The 16797-nt window shown below is 37.9% G+C and overlaps 1 protein-coding gene across 4 annotated transcripts in view; it reads left to right on the top strand.

The window, feature by feature from the left end:
- The window catches only part of LOC105199222 (matrix metalloproteinase-2), a 184658-nt gene that overhangs the window by 11034 nt on the left and 156827 nt on the right, over positions 1–16797 (top strand). For 3 of the 4 annotated variants that reach the window (XM_026137978.2, XM_011166207.3, XM_039457605.1), the window contains exon 2: positions 3441–4688. In XM_026137978.2, coding sequence (XP_025993763.2) covers positions 4581–4688 — 108 coding nt within the window. In that variant the 5' untranslated portion in view covers positions 3441–4580. Of the gene's footprint in view, positions 1–3440; positions 4689–9044; positions 9066–16797 lie in introns of those variants that run through there. The other variant, XM_011166208.3, reaches the window with a different exon arrangement.

Here is a 16797-nt window from a genome sequence, read left to right as displayed (position 1 = left end):
GTATGAATTTTTATGTGTGCTAAATCTTTATTTCGAAATACGATTGTAAGCGGCACTGTAAATCGTCGAATGCAAGGAAAGACCTTTACAATTCAGAAAATATCCGCGCGAGTGGGCAGTGGCGGCATCATGGCCAATTTCTCTCTCTTTTTTTCATTCTCATTTTTTTTTTTCGCCGAAAGCAAGGAATGCCGGGACACACGGTTCTGAGTGCATGCACAGATTTTTGTGATACACAATCTGATTTTCTAAATAGATATGTGAATTGAGAAGAATGCGTTGGTTGAATCTATAGATAACGAATTGAATAGTTCGAACAGAAATCATTTTACACCCACTCTGCAGTATTTTGAAATCCTTTTGCTTGTTGACCTTTAAATGCGCGTTTTAAACAATTTCATGCAGTTGTAATGCGAGAAGGGGCAATTCAATGCTGTGTAAATAACAACTGATATATTCGAAATTTAATGAAAAATTAGTTTTCCAAACGCTTGCTTTTGTCTTCTCTCGATTTTCCGTAATGTCACAGAAAATTCATCCAAATATTGTACAACTGTTGACCATTTTTCTCCGGACCGGAGAAATATTCGCGGAAAACACTTGGAAATTCTTTCGTTCTTTATGAGAAATTCAAAGAACGTCGAGTATTGGTCATATCGTACGTACACAGCATCGTGTGTATAGCGCGCCGTTGCACTTCGCTTCATGACGTTACTTTTTATCGTGTTCACTTCTGCGATTATACGTAGTTAAATAAAATTCCATCATTATTATCCGCTTCCACGTAGAAAATATGATACGGAGGATGTTTCACGCTAAACACCGCCGTTTCCTCCGAAATCATTTTTCCGCTATTAATCGCGCACTATTATACGTTAACGGTTATATCCCTGGAATACAGTGTTCATTTGTTTTTCGTGCGATACCAATGGATGTTTCGATTTTACGATCATGATAAAGCGTGACTTTTAAAGCTATACAGATAAATTCCGGGGCTCAGTCGTTAGTTTTATCTTGAATTATTGAAAAATTTCCACTAGGAATAATCTGCTCGATTAAATTTTTAATTTATTATAATTATCTAATTCACTAGTATTTTTTTTTAATTTTTAAAATTCCACTTAGACAAATATTTTTGTCAAATAAAATAATATATCTTCTTTCTTTGCGCATAAAGTTCGAAATTTTGGCAATTATCTCTAGTGATTTATGATTTACACAGTAATTGGAACATGATTCTAGCTAACACGATCGGAAGAGGTTGCTTAAAATATTGTTCGGATGTATCTCTCATAAGGGTCTTCGACCGAGTCTTTCTCTCTCTCTGTCTCTTCTTGTCCCCAGTCTTTTATCTATTGTGTTTACTGTGGAAAGAAAGAAAGACTCGCGTCAACGACCCGATAGGGAGATTGCGCAGTCCGTTCGATCATGTCCCACCTGCATTCGCTCGCTTTCGAGGTCTAATGCCTTCGGAAAGTCTATTTAAAGGAAGTCTCATAATTCTACCTAATCTTAAAGGATAATAGTGCATATTAAGTTCTCAAAAACTTTGTATTTTTGTTTGAAAAAATTATTTAATTAATCTTGAATTGATTTCTCTTTTAGCAAGATAGTAATTTTCGAATTATTTTTTTCTACCAGAATTGTGAATACCTTTGTATCACTTTTTTGCACCTGGTCTAAAATGTGTTCGTCATTTTCTAGTTCTTATAGATCGCGAAAGTATCTTCGCGATCTTGCTTAAGATTGATCCGGAGTTCGTTTGTCTTATCAGAGCATCGAGTCGCGAAGAAAAATCACTGTTAGAGACCAAAATGAAAACGGCGAGTATGTCGCAGGCAGGCAGGCAGGCAGGCAGTTAGTTGTACGGTGAAGAATGCCGGTGATTATCGAGACACTGCGAAACGAGGTCAGCCAGCTCGCGTTGGCACGTTCCCCGGCGATAACGATCCTCTCGTTCTTTCGGGCCCGCGTGTGATCTTCTTCCGGTTTCCGGTCGGCGGTCCGATCGGCTTTCCTTTATCTCATGCCCCCGTTCCCGGCATTTTTCCAGCTATCGGCCGATGGCGATTGCTCTGCCTTTTTGCTCGACCGCCTGATCACTCGCCTTCGCATTTTCGCGTCCTTCACGAGATACCCTGCGTGAACCTTCGCGCGCTTTAACACGTTAACGGTCTATTTATTGCGCGAATGAGAAAGCGTTATATCTATAAATCAATAGACGATATTTCATCTGTTATATATTTCTGTGTGTGTACGTGTGTGAAATTTCTTTCTTTATTTTTTTTTTTTTTTTTTTTTTTTACGTTTAATTACATTCCTGTTGTCTCCATTATTTTAATTCGAAAACGAATTCTCGTGTATTTACAATTTAAAGAAGCTGTTGGAATATCTTAGACGCGCATTGCAATTTATACTTTACGACATCGATTAACTTTCGCATGCGTCACGTGTATCTGATTCACATAAAAATCCGTGACGTTTCTTTTTAGACTACTCGCTCCGCTGAAATTCAACTTGATCCTCTTCTCTCCCTCCGGTATCCTCTAATATTTCTCAAAGGTGACGAGAAATCTGGGCTCTTCGGGACCATTAAGCCTGGCAATCGTTTATCTGCCCGAATACAAAAGAGCACTGTTTCGCGCGAGTCGTCGAATGATGGTTCTTCTGGAACCATACTCGGAACTAAAGGGTCCGATGAAGTTTGCATACTTTTTGTCCCCACCTCCCCCCTCCCCCAGACAGTTTCTGTCGAGGATGAATCTCGATACGTAGCCGGCACTCTTTTTCTTGTTCTCTCTTTTCGCCGCGCAAAAATGTTACCGCGTCTTCGGTGTCTTTGTGTGTTCAATAGTTGGCTCGTTTCTTAAACAAATCCGATCTCAATTGAACGCAATTTGATTTTAATTTGACATTTAGTTGTCATGTTATGTAATGGGCAAATTTAGAGATAAATTAGTGGGTACGCCTGGTACGCGGTACTCGGATTGTTTATTTAATTTAAATAAAAGGTCTGATTTCTTAAATAAAGAAACGCCGTGTAAAATCTTAATATTGTAGGACACGCAAATAGATGTGCGCAATGACAGATTTGAGAAAGAAATTTTCGTTGCGAATATTATTTTTTAAGTAGGCAGGTGGGGTGATTCATCCACAGCATCCCAGGCAACGAAGAAATACGGGATTAGAAATCTTGTTCTGGGAAAGAAAAATAGAAAGATTCCAAGTCTCAAAGTTCATTTTTTTACATTCTTCTATCTCCCAAGGATTTAACCAATGTAAATTTAAATATAACATAATATATTAATGAAAAATATGGCAATAATATTTTTTGAGGGTGCTGTTAGCATCCCACCTACCTACTTGAAGGTTAATGAGATAGGGTAGGTTTCGATAGCTTTTTCTTGTTTCTAACGGGTTGTATCTGTCTCTCTCGATAGGTCGGCGGATGGACGCTCCAGCCGCTGGAAAGCCCGAATCCGGAGGAAAGTACGAAGAAGCCGGCGGTAATCACTGCCATCGTCATCATCGCCGCGGGCGGCGCAGGAGGATAACCGAGTTGACGAAAGTCGCAAGAAGGAAAAGGGAAAGGAAGAAGCGCGGCAAGCAGCGTGCAGCAGCGCGAGGCATCAGTTAATCACACCGTCGTCATTGCGGTCAGTCGAGACACGAAGTACGTGGAGGAAGACGAGAAAGAAGTGGGAAAAAAAAGGAAGCAGGAGGTGCGACCGTCGGTAGGAGGAACAATCGTTTAGTGAGGGGAAAAGTCTCGTCGGTTCGTCATTGGAAACGTGGACGTTCAACGTTAGACGACGTCCGGTCACGCGAGCGTCGATAAATTCGACGTCCTAATCACGAATCCTATTCATTCATCGGTGGACGCTTCCTCGCTCATGAAAATACGAGGCATCGATCGCGACGCAAGGCGTTTTTCGTCAATTTATTTCGCGAGTACTTGGAGCAAATCGATAAATTTTACGTAGAGCGTGGTGTGCCACTTCTTTTTTTTTTTTTTTTATATATATATTATTAAACGTACTTTAGACCTCGAGAGTTATTCGAGGAGACACGAAGCCAACGGGACATATTTATATAAAATTTTGAATAATTCGGAGAGATCAAGACTTTCATGGCCATCCTGATGAAAAAATTATTCGTCGATATTTCTACACGAGCTACTTCGTACTTCGATCGTTCCAAGCGAATTCTTTGAATCGCTCGTTGAAATTCTCGATTCGACTTTGCTTTGCGAATATCTCGAAAAGATTCGACAGAGACCAGAGTGGGATCCTCGATCTGTTCTACTATACGCGCGGCTCAATCACAAGTCTCGACGAGAGACTTTGCAATCGCCGGTGGAATTTTTACCTTCGTACGAATATTCCACGAATGTTCCGAAGGGATTTGAAGAACTGTCGGTAGCCGATAGCGGTTGTGCGCGGATCCCGAGGGGAAGTTCGACTTTGATATAGTGCGGTTTATCATTGTTGAATTTGCGTGAAACTTTCCCGCGATCGTGGAGAACACCGCGAGTGCTGCAAGTTGGCGTTTGTCATCTTCTCCTTCGGGAAACTGGACAGATGTGCTCCGTCGTGAAGATGATACGCCACATAGCCGTCGCCGCCTTTCTCACTGTACTCGCCAGCGGAGCGCCGAGATCTTCGATCATCTACGCGGACGACAAAGTGGTGAGTGGGATATTTTATTATATTGGCGTCGGTCTAGATGAAGCGAAGGATGAAAAACGTTTTACCGTAATGAAATATTCAGTCGAGCATTTTTTCCTTTATTCTTACGTGAATAATAATTAATTAGTATTTTAAAAAAATGGTGTATGTAAAAAGTAATTCTTTTGAGAATCTATATTTATATCGTCAAGAAAATAATAGTGAAACATAGAAAGTAAAAAGGTATAAATTAAAAAGATTTTTTTAAAGTTATACCTTTTCCATGTTATAATTTTTTTTATATTATCTTTTGAAAGTATGTCTTTGTTGTCAGTTTACTGATAGAGATAATAATTTTTAATTAAATTGAATAAAATACAAATACGCTATGAAAAATTATTAACGCTTGAATAATTAAAAATTAGTTTGTTGTTTTTCTATATTCTTAGTTATTTAGCGCATAATACATCATTCATTTATTAAAAAAAAATTATTTGTCAATAGTTTATTGCATGAGCAACGAAGTTTCACTCATTGCGAGCTGCTGAATATTTTACATTTGCGGGTTCCGGAAGCTTTCGTGATTCGGATTCAAATTACGATCGTACTTGTGGAGATTACGAAAATTATGTCATGGAATATATGGCACGAAAATGGCACGAATAATTAATTATTACTATTCACGAAAAATCAGCCGGCTCATGTTTTGCCGAACGTATCAAGCTATTATTATACACACATATCTGATAAATTACATTTATGTGCTGCCAGCGAAAAAATATTGAGTATGTTTTATGCAGTTATGCATATTAGTTAATATGTATATTTAAATATGAAATATATTTTCTAGAATAATATATATTTCGTAGAGAATATTTTTTATTTTAATTGAAACGAGGATTTCATGTTTTCCTCGTGAGTTTAGTTATTGTATTACAACCTTATCTATAACTCTTAAAATATTGGAAACGTGTCGAAACTTTTTCAATGCAATTTCACATTTTTTTAATTTCGATAGTTTTAATTTTTTCATCTGCCTAGTTTTCGTGGCTTGTATATAAATTGTTTATTTCGCGCCTGACACATACGTATATTTACGTTATGTTTTGTGATGCCGAAATGCAGGATTAATTTTTTTTCCTGCAGTACATTAATTTAGAAGGCAATTTAGACCGTATTGCAGAAAAGATAATCGATAAATTGGAATTTATATTTTACCTGTTATACATTTTTTTTTTAAAGTGTTTACGATTTTTCTAGAAATTTTACAATCAATTTTTTTTTTAATTTAGAAAAGAATCAATATTTATAATTATTTTGCTTTTACTTTGTACTAAATATTTTGTTTATATAAATTAATTTTAAAAAACATGTAGTTTAATTAAACTAAATCTCTGTTCAAACGAAATATATTTAAAACTGCGATATTTCAAACCAGGATAAATATTCAATTTTCAATTATTTGCCTGAAACAGCAAGAGTGATTGTGAGAAAATTTATGGAAATTAAAATACTATATTTTTTAGCTACAGATCTCTCTTTCAAATTATACTTTTTGATGTTACACTGCGCAAAAGTGTTTCATATTTTTTCAATTCATAAAATTTTTCACGAATTATTAAATATACAAAATAATACATAAAATGATGAAATAATAAAATGTGTTAATAATACATGTGATAATAATACATATTTGTAATATTAATTTGCAGTAATTCTGCATGATTTAATGCAGGAAAAAAATCAATTTTTTCTGGGATTAAACATATTAAACATTAAACACACGTAAATATTTAAAAGATATGCTATTTCTCTTGCTTTTTTTTATTTCAAATGGTAGGAAAAATTCCAAGCGTTTTTAACGAGGCAATTTTAAAAGACAATTGTATTCCCTTTATCTTAATGCCATGTAAACATATCGAACCAATTACAAGGTTGATTTGCTTACTGCTTTACGGTTAAGACTAAAATTTTCGTACGTGATGGCCTTTACCTACAAACATCAATCACATTAATTCCTTAAGGCAGCACGCAGACAGGATTTCGTGTGCATTCGTATTGGTATTCATAAGGCACTTAATATTAAGCAGAAGCACGTAAAGCAGACTGGCTACGTGCCTGTGTGTGTGTATGGGATATCCTGTAATAACGTCCGGGTATCCCTGTGGGCTTTGTGGTTCTACCAGGGATAGTTCTACAGCTTTCGACGCAATGCAACATTTCATTATCTTAATACATTAAGAGATTGCGGCTTTGTAGCTTTGTAGAAATAATTCACTGACGTATATAAAATTTATACAACAGAATTGCGTCAATGATGAATAATAATTCCGTTTAGATTGAAATTCATAGCTTTAAACTTTAATCTCTGATTTGTCATGTAAAATTCGTACGGTGAATATTTATAAAATTACAAAATTGCAAAATAATATTTCCATGCTGTTCGATGAGAAGTCGTTCTATTTTTAACGCGAAACGCAATAATTGCATCTCACTGGCTTTTGATCAGGCCTCCAGCAGCGGAACGAATCGATCTTATACATTTAATCTCTTCCATTCCGAATGGTTTTTCACGGAATATAAAGTTACCGAATAAAAAAAAAAAAAAAAAGAAAATAAAAGAAAATTGCTGGCGCAGCAGCAGGATTTTCCGTTTCGCGAAGGTTGGCTGCTAGGGAATTAATGGTACTGTGCGTACATCGCGTTCCATGGCATTAATTTTTTCCGTCGGTTTCGTGCGCGGCTTTATTGCGATATTAATGACTGGTAGGAGAAGAACGAGCTTAGTGCTCGCCACGTAACAGGTACAGTTCCCTCTTTTGCACAAAAATATTTTCTACGATTCGCCTCGCGTACTTGCCGCCCGCGCCTCCGCCGACTCGTTAATCCGATTGATGTTCCCGTCGGGCGTACGTAATCGCTTATACCCGTGCGGTAATTATTCTCGTTAATTATCAAATTCCATTTGGTCGGCGAAACGTTTGAATTTTCAATTCTACGATCGGCCAATAAAGGGAATTTATTATCTCAAGGAGAACTTTGCTGAAGCGAGAGGCTAGGCAGAAGGACTTGTACCACATCGCGATGAGTTAACATACATAGGTTCGCAAAGGGAGCGGAAGTTAATTATTGCACTCTCTCGGTGATACTTTAAGGTCTTAATGCGCCGTTCTTTTTTTTTTTTCCACAAAAGCGAAGGACAGAAGCTCCAGTTTTTTCCATTTTCCCTTTAAACCTTCCGTTTAATGTAATTTACGTAACTCATCCCTCCATTTTCTGTAAAGCTCAATTGTAATTGTAATTCATCTTGCTCGCATTTAATTCGATTTTTGTTCTATAAAGAAAATCCATTATCTCTCGCGATGCCTTTCGCGATCGTATTTCGTGTAACAATAAAGCGACGGAATTGTAACACGTGCTAGTTTACCGAGTGACCTTGCGTAAACAATAAGCGCGCTGTATGGAAAAATGACGAATGAGCGTCTACGACGAAATCTTTCTGTGAATATTTCGTATTACGTATTTCGTCACGAAAGCCCAGCGGCGCGCGGCATTTGTTGTTACGGCGAAAGGTCGGTCGGCGAGCGCTGCACGTGTATAACGACGAAAGATCGCCGCGCTACCACCATTCGTATTGCGCCACTCGCTGCGAGAGGTAGCGGCGCGAGAGCGCGTGTCGTCGCGATGTTTATCGCTTCAAACGCGATCGCGATAAGTGCTGGAATGAAACGCGAACATTCTCCGGAGATAGCGCGTGCGTACGTGCGTGATTGATGGAACCTCGCGCGTTTCGAATGAGCTTCGCCGGGTCAATGGCTTTAGTTGTAATTCGCCTGCCATTTTTAAATCAGGAACGCGGAGTTGCGCGCACGTAGATAGATTGTCGGATCGAAAGATAATGGAAAGCGATACAGCAATCGGTTTTTTTTTTTTTTTTTTTACTGGACTTTTGAAAGATTTATGCATTTGGAATATATTGCTCACGTGTAATATTCAACTTCAATGGAGCGTTTTATGGCAGTCCATCGCAAGTATTAAAAGCTATTAACTCGATTTGTTCGAACGTATCGCGTAGTGTCAAAGTAAAATTATGCTGCCATTTTTCAGACGTTAATGAAACTTTGCGGACTCGTTTACGAGTCGTGACGCGTTTAACTAATAATAAGTAATTACAATCGTAATTATGACCTCGTATTTTAAATATTATCGACCGCGTAGCGTAAATTCATCGTAGTTCGAACGTACTTTTTTTTTTGCCTTCGATTATGTAGGGAGTGTCGCGCGTGCTCTCGCGTGTGATTGGGTCCGCGTGCGATGATCAATTTTGCGAGTGACGGAAAATGACGCGGGAACGAGAGATAACCGGGAGGCTTCTGGTGACAGCGGTGATATTATGAGGTATTTATTAGTTTATCTGCTAGATTATCCCAGAATTTACATTGTATCGATATGCATAATGTGAGAACACGCGCGTTGTCACAATGCGCGCTTTATGCGACGTCATTAACCATTCTCGCTTACAATGCGAAAACTATTGTGACGTCTTCGTATTAAAATTCCAATTAATCCCCAGAATTGAAATATTGCGTAGTTGTGGGTTACAAAAGCTCATACAAAACCCTATACGAAATCTACATTACAATAGTATATAATATAATAACGATAACCTAACATGACTGGAAAATGTATTTAAATAACAAGAAGGCTATAAGACGGTCTAAAGCAGATCTTTGTGCTTTATTCTCCATAATTTTCTAGGTAAATTTACATATAAACATTTACAAGATTTCCCAAGACTGCGCGCCGCGTGCTTTGCCGAGCTTAAAACGGAGATATTTTAGGAAGAAGTAAGAAATGTAATAATCACGAAAATTAAAATTGCTAATCAATTTTAATAACTTTTGGTTGCGAAAAATATTATCTTGTTTATACAATATAATCATAAAATTTTTAAAAATCTGAACAGATATTTATTTTGGAACTAAAATGTAACATAATTTCTTTTTGAACTAAAATGTAATTTAAATTTAATCAATTTGCGTTTTTTATTAAGCTTATAATTCTTCATTGAATCATTTGTATTTAGATTTTACGGCGAGCAAGACGAAGCTCTTGAAGCGAGATATAATTAATTTTTATTTAGTTTAAATTATTCTTACGTAGACGGTATAATATTAATGCCGATGAAAAATAAATAAAAATTTTCTCGTCGCAGGTTATATACAGGAAAATAAAATATTTAAAATGCGTTATACGTGCTCGAACACAAAATGCATTTTTTAAATAAAAGTCTCGAAACGCGTCGCTTTCAAGGAAGTTAGTGGAAAAATGCATTCTCGCCGTCGGATGTGTTATCCATTCGGTTTATTTCCGGCGAACGATGTACGACACACGTTATACCTTCGATTCTTTCCGTGTAACTCTGATCGGTATATTCCGGGATATATCTGCATAGTTTCTGTCGCGTTTAAAGTTTTGGATTGTTCTCTCTCCTTTTCTCTCTCTCTCTCTCTCGTTCGCCACAATACGTTAGCATAGTATTTACATTCTAATAACATTTGCAGCGACGTCTCACAATTCCAAACGGACGAATTGAATAAACCAAAAAAAAAGTCGCGAATGTAAAATTGCTTCTGTAATCTCGCTCGGGAAATCCGTATACTTCGATATATTTCATTTAGTTGCCGCATTGCGGAATTCGTCGTTTTATCTTGAATGTAAAGAAAAAAAATATTGAATAAAGTCGAAGCGATAATAGTTTAGTTTTAGAATGCAGTGAGAAAGAAAAGCTTGAAGTTTCGGGGAAGTTTATTTCGATCCAATTTTCACCGAACAAATTTAAGTTTCACGAATTCAAACATAAAGTGAATAAGTTTTATATTGAAAAAAATGGATTACGTATTTTTTTATAAATCTCGAATGTACTATTATTTAATGCGATTTAATATCATATTATTTAAGACAATTTGTCAAATCTTGGATACTGTCCAATTAATTCACATTCGCTGAACACATGCGACGATGATATTGGAACATCCCAGAGTTCCCGTGTAGTTTACATAGACGGCAAAGTGGACATTGCATCACTGCGTCATCGATCGCGGAATCTAATTTTTCTGAAAGGTTGTTTGTCGGCCTCCGCAACTCTCCTGGCGCAAAGAGAGAGAGAGAGAGAGAGAGAGAGAATCACACAGAGGCTCGCATAATTTCGCGTCAGGCGGGAAAGAGACGGAAACCGTATCGAGAGCACTATCGCGTAATTCCGCTCCTCCAATCGGGGAAACAGGGTGTATCTCTCACTGGTACAAATACGGGCAGGGCGAGAAAAAGGAAGGAACGGAGTGCATTTCCATTCGTCCGACAGCTCGTGTTGCTTCGGCACTCGCTTACCGCGTCCGTTTGCATTCTCCGACGGGGCAGTAGGATGAAATACACTTCTGCCGGCGTGTGCGCCGCAAATTCTTTCTCGTTCTCGTCGGATTTTCATCTCGATAGTATTGAAATGATAGAACGAGCTTTGCTCCCGACCACCGTGAAATTTTTACGACGCGATCTTCGGGATTCGCGGTAAATCGCGTCAGGGAAGGGATGCAAAGATTCTCTTTGGATTTTTCGAATGATTGACTGTTTTGTTACGAGAGTGACTTAAATCAAGTTTCTTGTCGGAAATTCTGAATGCTCGGACCCATTATAGATACGTCGACTGTATCGTTATCACGTTATCTCACGCTGCTATTATTATTACAATGTCTTTATTGCTAAAATAATTTATATATAGTTTAGGTAAAAGTCTATGGTGAAAGAAAAAGAATTGTTGAAAAATATAAGAAAAATAGTAATTTATTCGAAGTACTGATAAAATATTTACTAGAATCACTAATTTAATGTATTATTTTTTTCTTACGCAAGTAAATACTTCATTAGTACTATTCGAACAAACAACAATTGATTAAAATTTAGGAATTTTTTCTCTCAGTTTTATATATAAAAAAAAATGATGTCACTTTGATACAGCATTGCGTATTTAAATAACTTATTACTTTTTTTACTTCCATAATATCCGTTAACTTTTCGTTTATTTACTATCTCTGTCTTGGCAATTTATTTACTTACAATTACTTTTGACGTACAATTTTTAAGTAATGCGTTTATAAAAAAAAATACGATGCTCCATAAATCACAGGTCTTTACTATCTCTTGGTATACGTATAGGATTAATATATCGTTAGTATGTGTGTCGTAGCTTTGAATTATTGCTCCGTGAATTATGGCCTCCGTTTGTCCGCGCCTTATTAAGTGCAAGCGCTCGTCGCAATTCGGATGCATGTGGCGTCCGAATCATTTTCCGTTGCGTTTTCGCGTCCGGCGACGCGCATTATTAACTTTCCTATTATCCTTACAACTTCCACGCACTCTTGGTCGCGCGCATATATTAATTTCCATTGTCGAGGTCCGCCATTTATTATACGTTTTGCGCGACGTCGCGCCGTTGTATTTGCTCCTTCGCTCATTCACCCTCTTTTGCGCTGCAGTTAGAACGCAGCCAAAATACACCGACCGTAGTTACTTTCGTTTTGTTTTTCTGCCAACGACCGTAGATCCGCTCAACGAATCGTCAACTGCGAGGCCGTTCGATAGTCGAGATTATGTCGTAATCCATGCCACCTTTTTATTACGCAATTGTATTACTTATTTCAATCGGGAAAATTGAAGTGTTTAATTCTCGCACAAAATTTTAATTAACAGGATGAAATTTTGCTTTTCTCTCTTTCTCTCAAATTTATTCATATCACTTTAACATCGCGAAATATATACATTGAGAAAAAAAAATTGGTTGAAAAACTAAAATATTTAGTCGTTCCGCACAACTAAACATTGGGTTGATTCAACAATTATTTAGTTGCACGAAAAAAAGATGTAGTTCATTTATATTAATCATTCCAATTTTTAAAGAATTAATTGAATCAACTCAATATTTAGTCGTTGCGTATCGGACTAAATATTTTAGTTTTTCAATTTTTGTTCTCAGTGTACACAAGCAAGAACGATATTTCCCTTTTAACAATAAACGAAGCTCGCCGAGCGTTTCTCGGCTCATTCGCGATGCAGTTTTGTTTACGAGCGCCGCAACGACGTCGACGACGTACTACCCGAGGGGGCATTCGTATCCGTCAGCAAGTTGACTCGGCGAAGGCTTCTGCGGAGAAACTTCCTCGGGCTGTGGATGAACGTGAATGGAAATCGGATTTATCCGCCAGGCATAACTCGCGCGCGAATAATTATGGAGAGCTCGCGGGGGAATGTGCGCGCGATTTGTAGATTTACCTAGGCAAACACCATGATCGCGCGCGTACCTTCGCCGACGATCAGCAAACATAAATATGCAAACGAGCAAATGACGGGGCGAATCGTGCGTCGGGATTGCGGGGGGAAATCTCTCTGTATGCATCGCGCTGCACACAGCTGAGCTTAATGACGGCGCAACAGAGATTTCGCTCCGCTCCGCGAAATTAAGAAGTAAAACACGTGATCTCCGATTTTATCTCGAGTAAACTGCAGTAGCTTCAGAGTTATTACGGTAAAAGAACGGTCACGACTTAAGTGGAGTATAATTATAACGAAATTATGATTCCAATCTAGAACGAGTGAATTCGTAGAGACATCAAATTTGTTCGCTGAGAGAAAAAGAGTTTTGATTGTAATAATTTTAGCCTAGATGATCATCAAGCTTCGGTGAAGCGAATTCAATTAAATATTCAGCCAATATGATCAAACATTTGGTAATATTTAGTGATCATTTAATAACCGATTAGTTGCTATTATTGTTACTCGTTTAATAAATATTGCTAAATATATTTGGTTACATTAATTAAACATTTAATTGAAATTATTTCACCGAGGCTCAATTATTATCATCAAAATCCCTTTTCATCGTTGTTACAAACGTATATAATTTCGAGTAATTCATACGTGTTTCGGTACGATTAGATACGTTCTTTCCCTAAAAATGAGAATATGCAAGTTTTTTCAATGAACTTTTCGATACCATCACCTTTTCTACGTTTGAAAATTTAGGTGAGCGCAACTTTTTCGTTTGAATGAAATACCGTGCTTATCTTACGTAAAATCGAAAGCGGCGGGAAGCGAAAACTTAGATCTCTCTTTCGATATCGAGGAAGCAAGAATTTCACATGTGGTCTCGCATATCGTGCGGTTTGCGCCTCATGGAGACGTGCCTGGAATTAGCAAACGACTCCCGTTTCGGCCGCCCCGTTATTGTACGTTTCGTGCGTGCGTACGTGCGCGTCGTGGGTGACTACCGCCTCGCTCTATTCGTGCTATATCGCTCGTCTACGTACCTCTATATGTCGTGCAGACACGAGGCGGATGACTAAGAGGCGCGCACGGTCGATCCCGAAAGTCGCTTTAGCTTATCGACTACAACACGCGCGTGCTGCACGCGTATACTTGGAGCGTCGCGGCGCCTGCGCCCCCCGTGTCTTCCTCCCCTCTGCGGACGGACACGAAAACCATTTTCTGTCGCTTGTGTTCGTGCGTCTGGCCTCGCGAGGATCTACCCTCGTTTCCAAGGGATGTTGCGAGGGCGATGCAGGACATCGATAATACCATGAAACGCGTGGTCGTACGACGATGTGGTCGCCCCCTCCGACTATTTCGTGGCAACGAAGCTTTACTAATCTCGATAGAATTCTTAATTCTTAAAAGAGCGAGAGAAGACCGTTTGATTCATAATTTAGCTCTTGCGTCGTGCTCTTGCGATGAAAATACGAAATCGAGTAAAATTTATGGAGCGTCAGAGAGATTTTTAATCCTGCGGTGATTTTAATCCTCTCATGAATGGATAATGTTATATCGTTTGAAAAAGATAGAAATAAAATGATTGATGTGCTTAAAGAAGCTCGTGAAAGTACTTAAGACTTAGAGAGAGAGAGAGAGAGAGAGAGAGCTTTGCAGCGCGAATTAGCCGAGGATTCCAACATTCCAAGAATATCCCGGCAAATGTTGCACTCTATATTTAACGGTCAGAAAAGATCTTAAGGAATAGTTAAAATGGAATATCAAGGGAAAATGTTTTGAACGTTCCGAAGCCGTATGAATTTGTCTCTCTCTCTCTCTCTCTCTCTCTCTCTCTCTCTCTCTCTCTCTTTTTGCGAGACGCGATGCATGTGATTCCAATTGAAATCGTTAAGTCCAAAGGGATTGAAAGCACTTAGGTTGGAAGCACTTCGGGCGAAAGCTTCCAACTCGGCCACGCAACAATTTGAATTTCGTCGTCTTTCGAAAATCCGCTCGACAGACAGACGTGACCGCAGGCAAAAAGATTCTCCAGGTACTTTAAACGTATGTCGCAACACGATCCCGGCGTTTCCGTCGAAAATTTTATCCCGCACGTTACGTTCCCATCGCAGGTTTATTAAAAATTTGCGAATCCGGGTTTTTTTTAATGACAAATTTAAATGGTTAAAATTTTACTCTTATTCAAATCGAATCGAATTGTTAAAATACAATTTTTAATTAACAGTCATCGCCGAGTAAGTTGAAAATTAATCTACAGATAATAATAAAAAACAAAATTTATATTTTGAGCAAAATAATATCGATTATGCAATATAAAGTCATTTTAAATAATTTTATAAAGTTGTCAATATATGTGATTTGCATTCAGATCTCTTGGATTCAAAATTTTCGAATAATTCGGATCGCGTAAAGTTTCAAATTCGAATATAATAGTTTGCACATCTCTAATAATACGCTCTTATCACGCGCAGTGAAGTTTGACAGCATGCGATTCTGAGATATACCTTGCTGTCAAGAGTTAGACCGTTTTACGTATTAAACTACCTACGGCGAGAATGTGCTCCTGAAGCTTACGGGCTACATTTGCACTGTTCATTTAGCGCTAAATGCGCTTGTGCTCCTGACTCTCGCTCCGCGTTTACGCATAACGCGATCTTCGTGTTTGGATAACTGAGTTTCTCCACAGTAGCTATTTACAAACGCGCGGCATGCGCGATGTATTATAGTCGCGATTCGTGTCTTTCTACAAATAGTCATTATTGTACGAGCGGTGCACTTAACAAGACACTGCGTGTACTACAATTACCTGTACAACAATTATAATTCTTATTCTCATTGAAATTAATTGCTGTAAAATCCATTTATTCTTTCTTGCTTAAGCAATTCGTTTTGACGCCTCTTAGCCTCTTCTTTTTTATTTTTCTCGATTCTAACAATCACTGTAATTTGTTTGCTCCAAAAAACAATCGAGGCTTATTACGATCGATTTTTATTAATCGGAAATCAAAATATGCAATTAATTGATATCTATTATCGGCGTTTTAATATATCGAGATTATATCGAGATTGGGTTAACGTTATGATTAAATATACACAAGTGATTTCTGAGGCGCTACCCCCGATATCCAGGGGTTAATCGATGATTTTGTCGCCATTAATCATGTTAAAAGCGCCCTCGCGGAGCGGCGGAGGATGACACCTCTTACCCTAGCTTTCAAATTATTAAAGACCGAACCCTTCATCACGGCATCGTATAGTTAACGAATATAGGTTTACGGTTTCTCGGGCATTTCGGGGATAATATCACATTTCGCGGAATCGTCGAACTTGCAATTTAATGCAATTTAAATATTAATGACACATTTCTCGAACAAAATCAAAGTACATTTAGATATCCGCTTCCTTAAGAGAAGTTTAAATGCGATTCGTAATTCGTAATTGAGAAGTTTTATTAAAAGCCGGACTTCTTTTTTCGAAATGCACTTTACATTAATTGAGAATTATAACTTTGCACAGAGTTATATGAAATTGTCAATCTACATGTTTGTTGCATACTTTTTATAATGCTATATAAATCATTCATTCTCCCTTTCTCTTTCTCTCTCTTTACGTTACAATAAATTTATAATATGAAGTAGTTGCACGCAGAAATTCGTGAAGTTCTCAGATGAGTGAAGCAACTTTACATTTAGCGCGCGTACGTTGCTTTTGTTATACCTGCAGTATATTATGAACGTTTGTACAGTTACGTGCGTGTGTGCGTGTTGCATCTCATATGTTTATTATTCTTTAGAGGGATTATTAAATCGAT

This window comes from Solenopsis invicta, chromosome 14 (assembly GCF_016802725.1).
Source record: "Solenopsis invicta isolate M01_SB chromosome 14, UNIL_Sinv_3.0, whole genome shotgun sequence".
NCBI lineage: Eukaryota > Metazoa > Arthropoda > Insecta > Hymenoptera > Formicidae > Solenopsis > Solenopsis invicta.
This window is presented reverse-complemented; position numbering and strand designations above follow the sequence as displayed.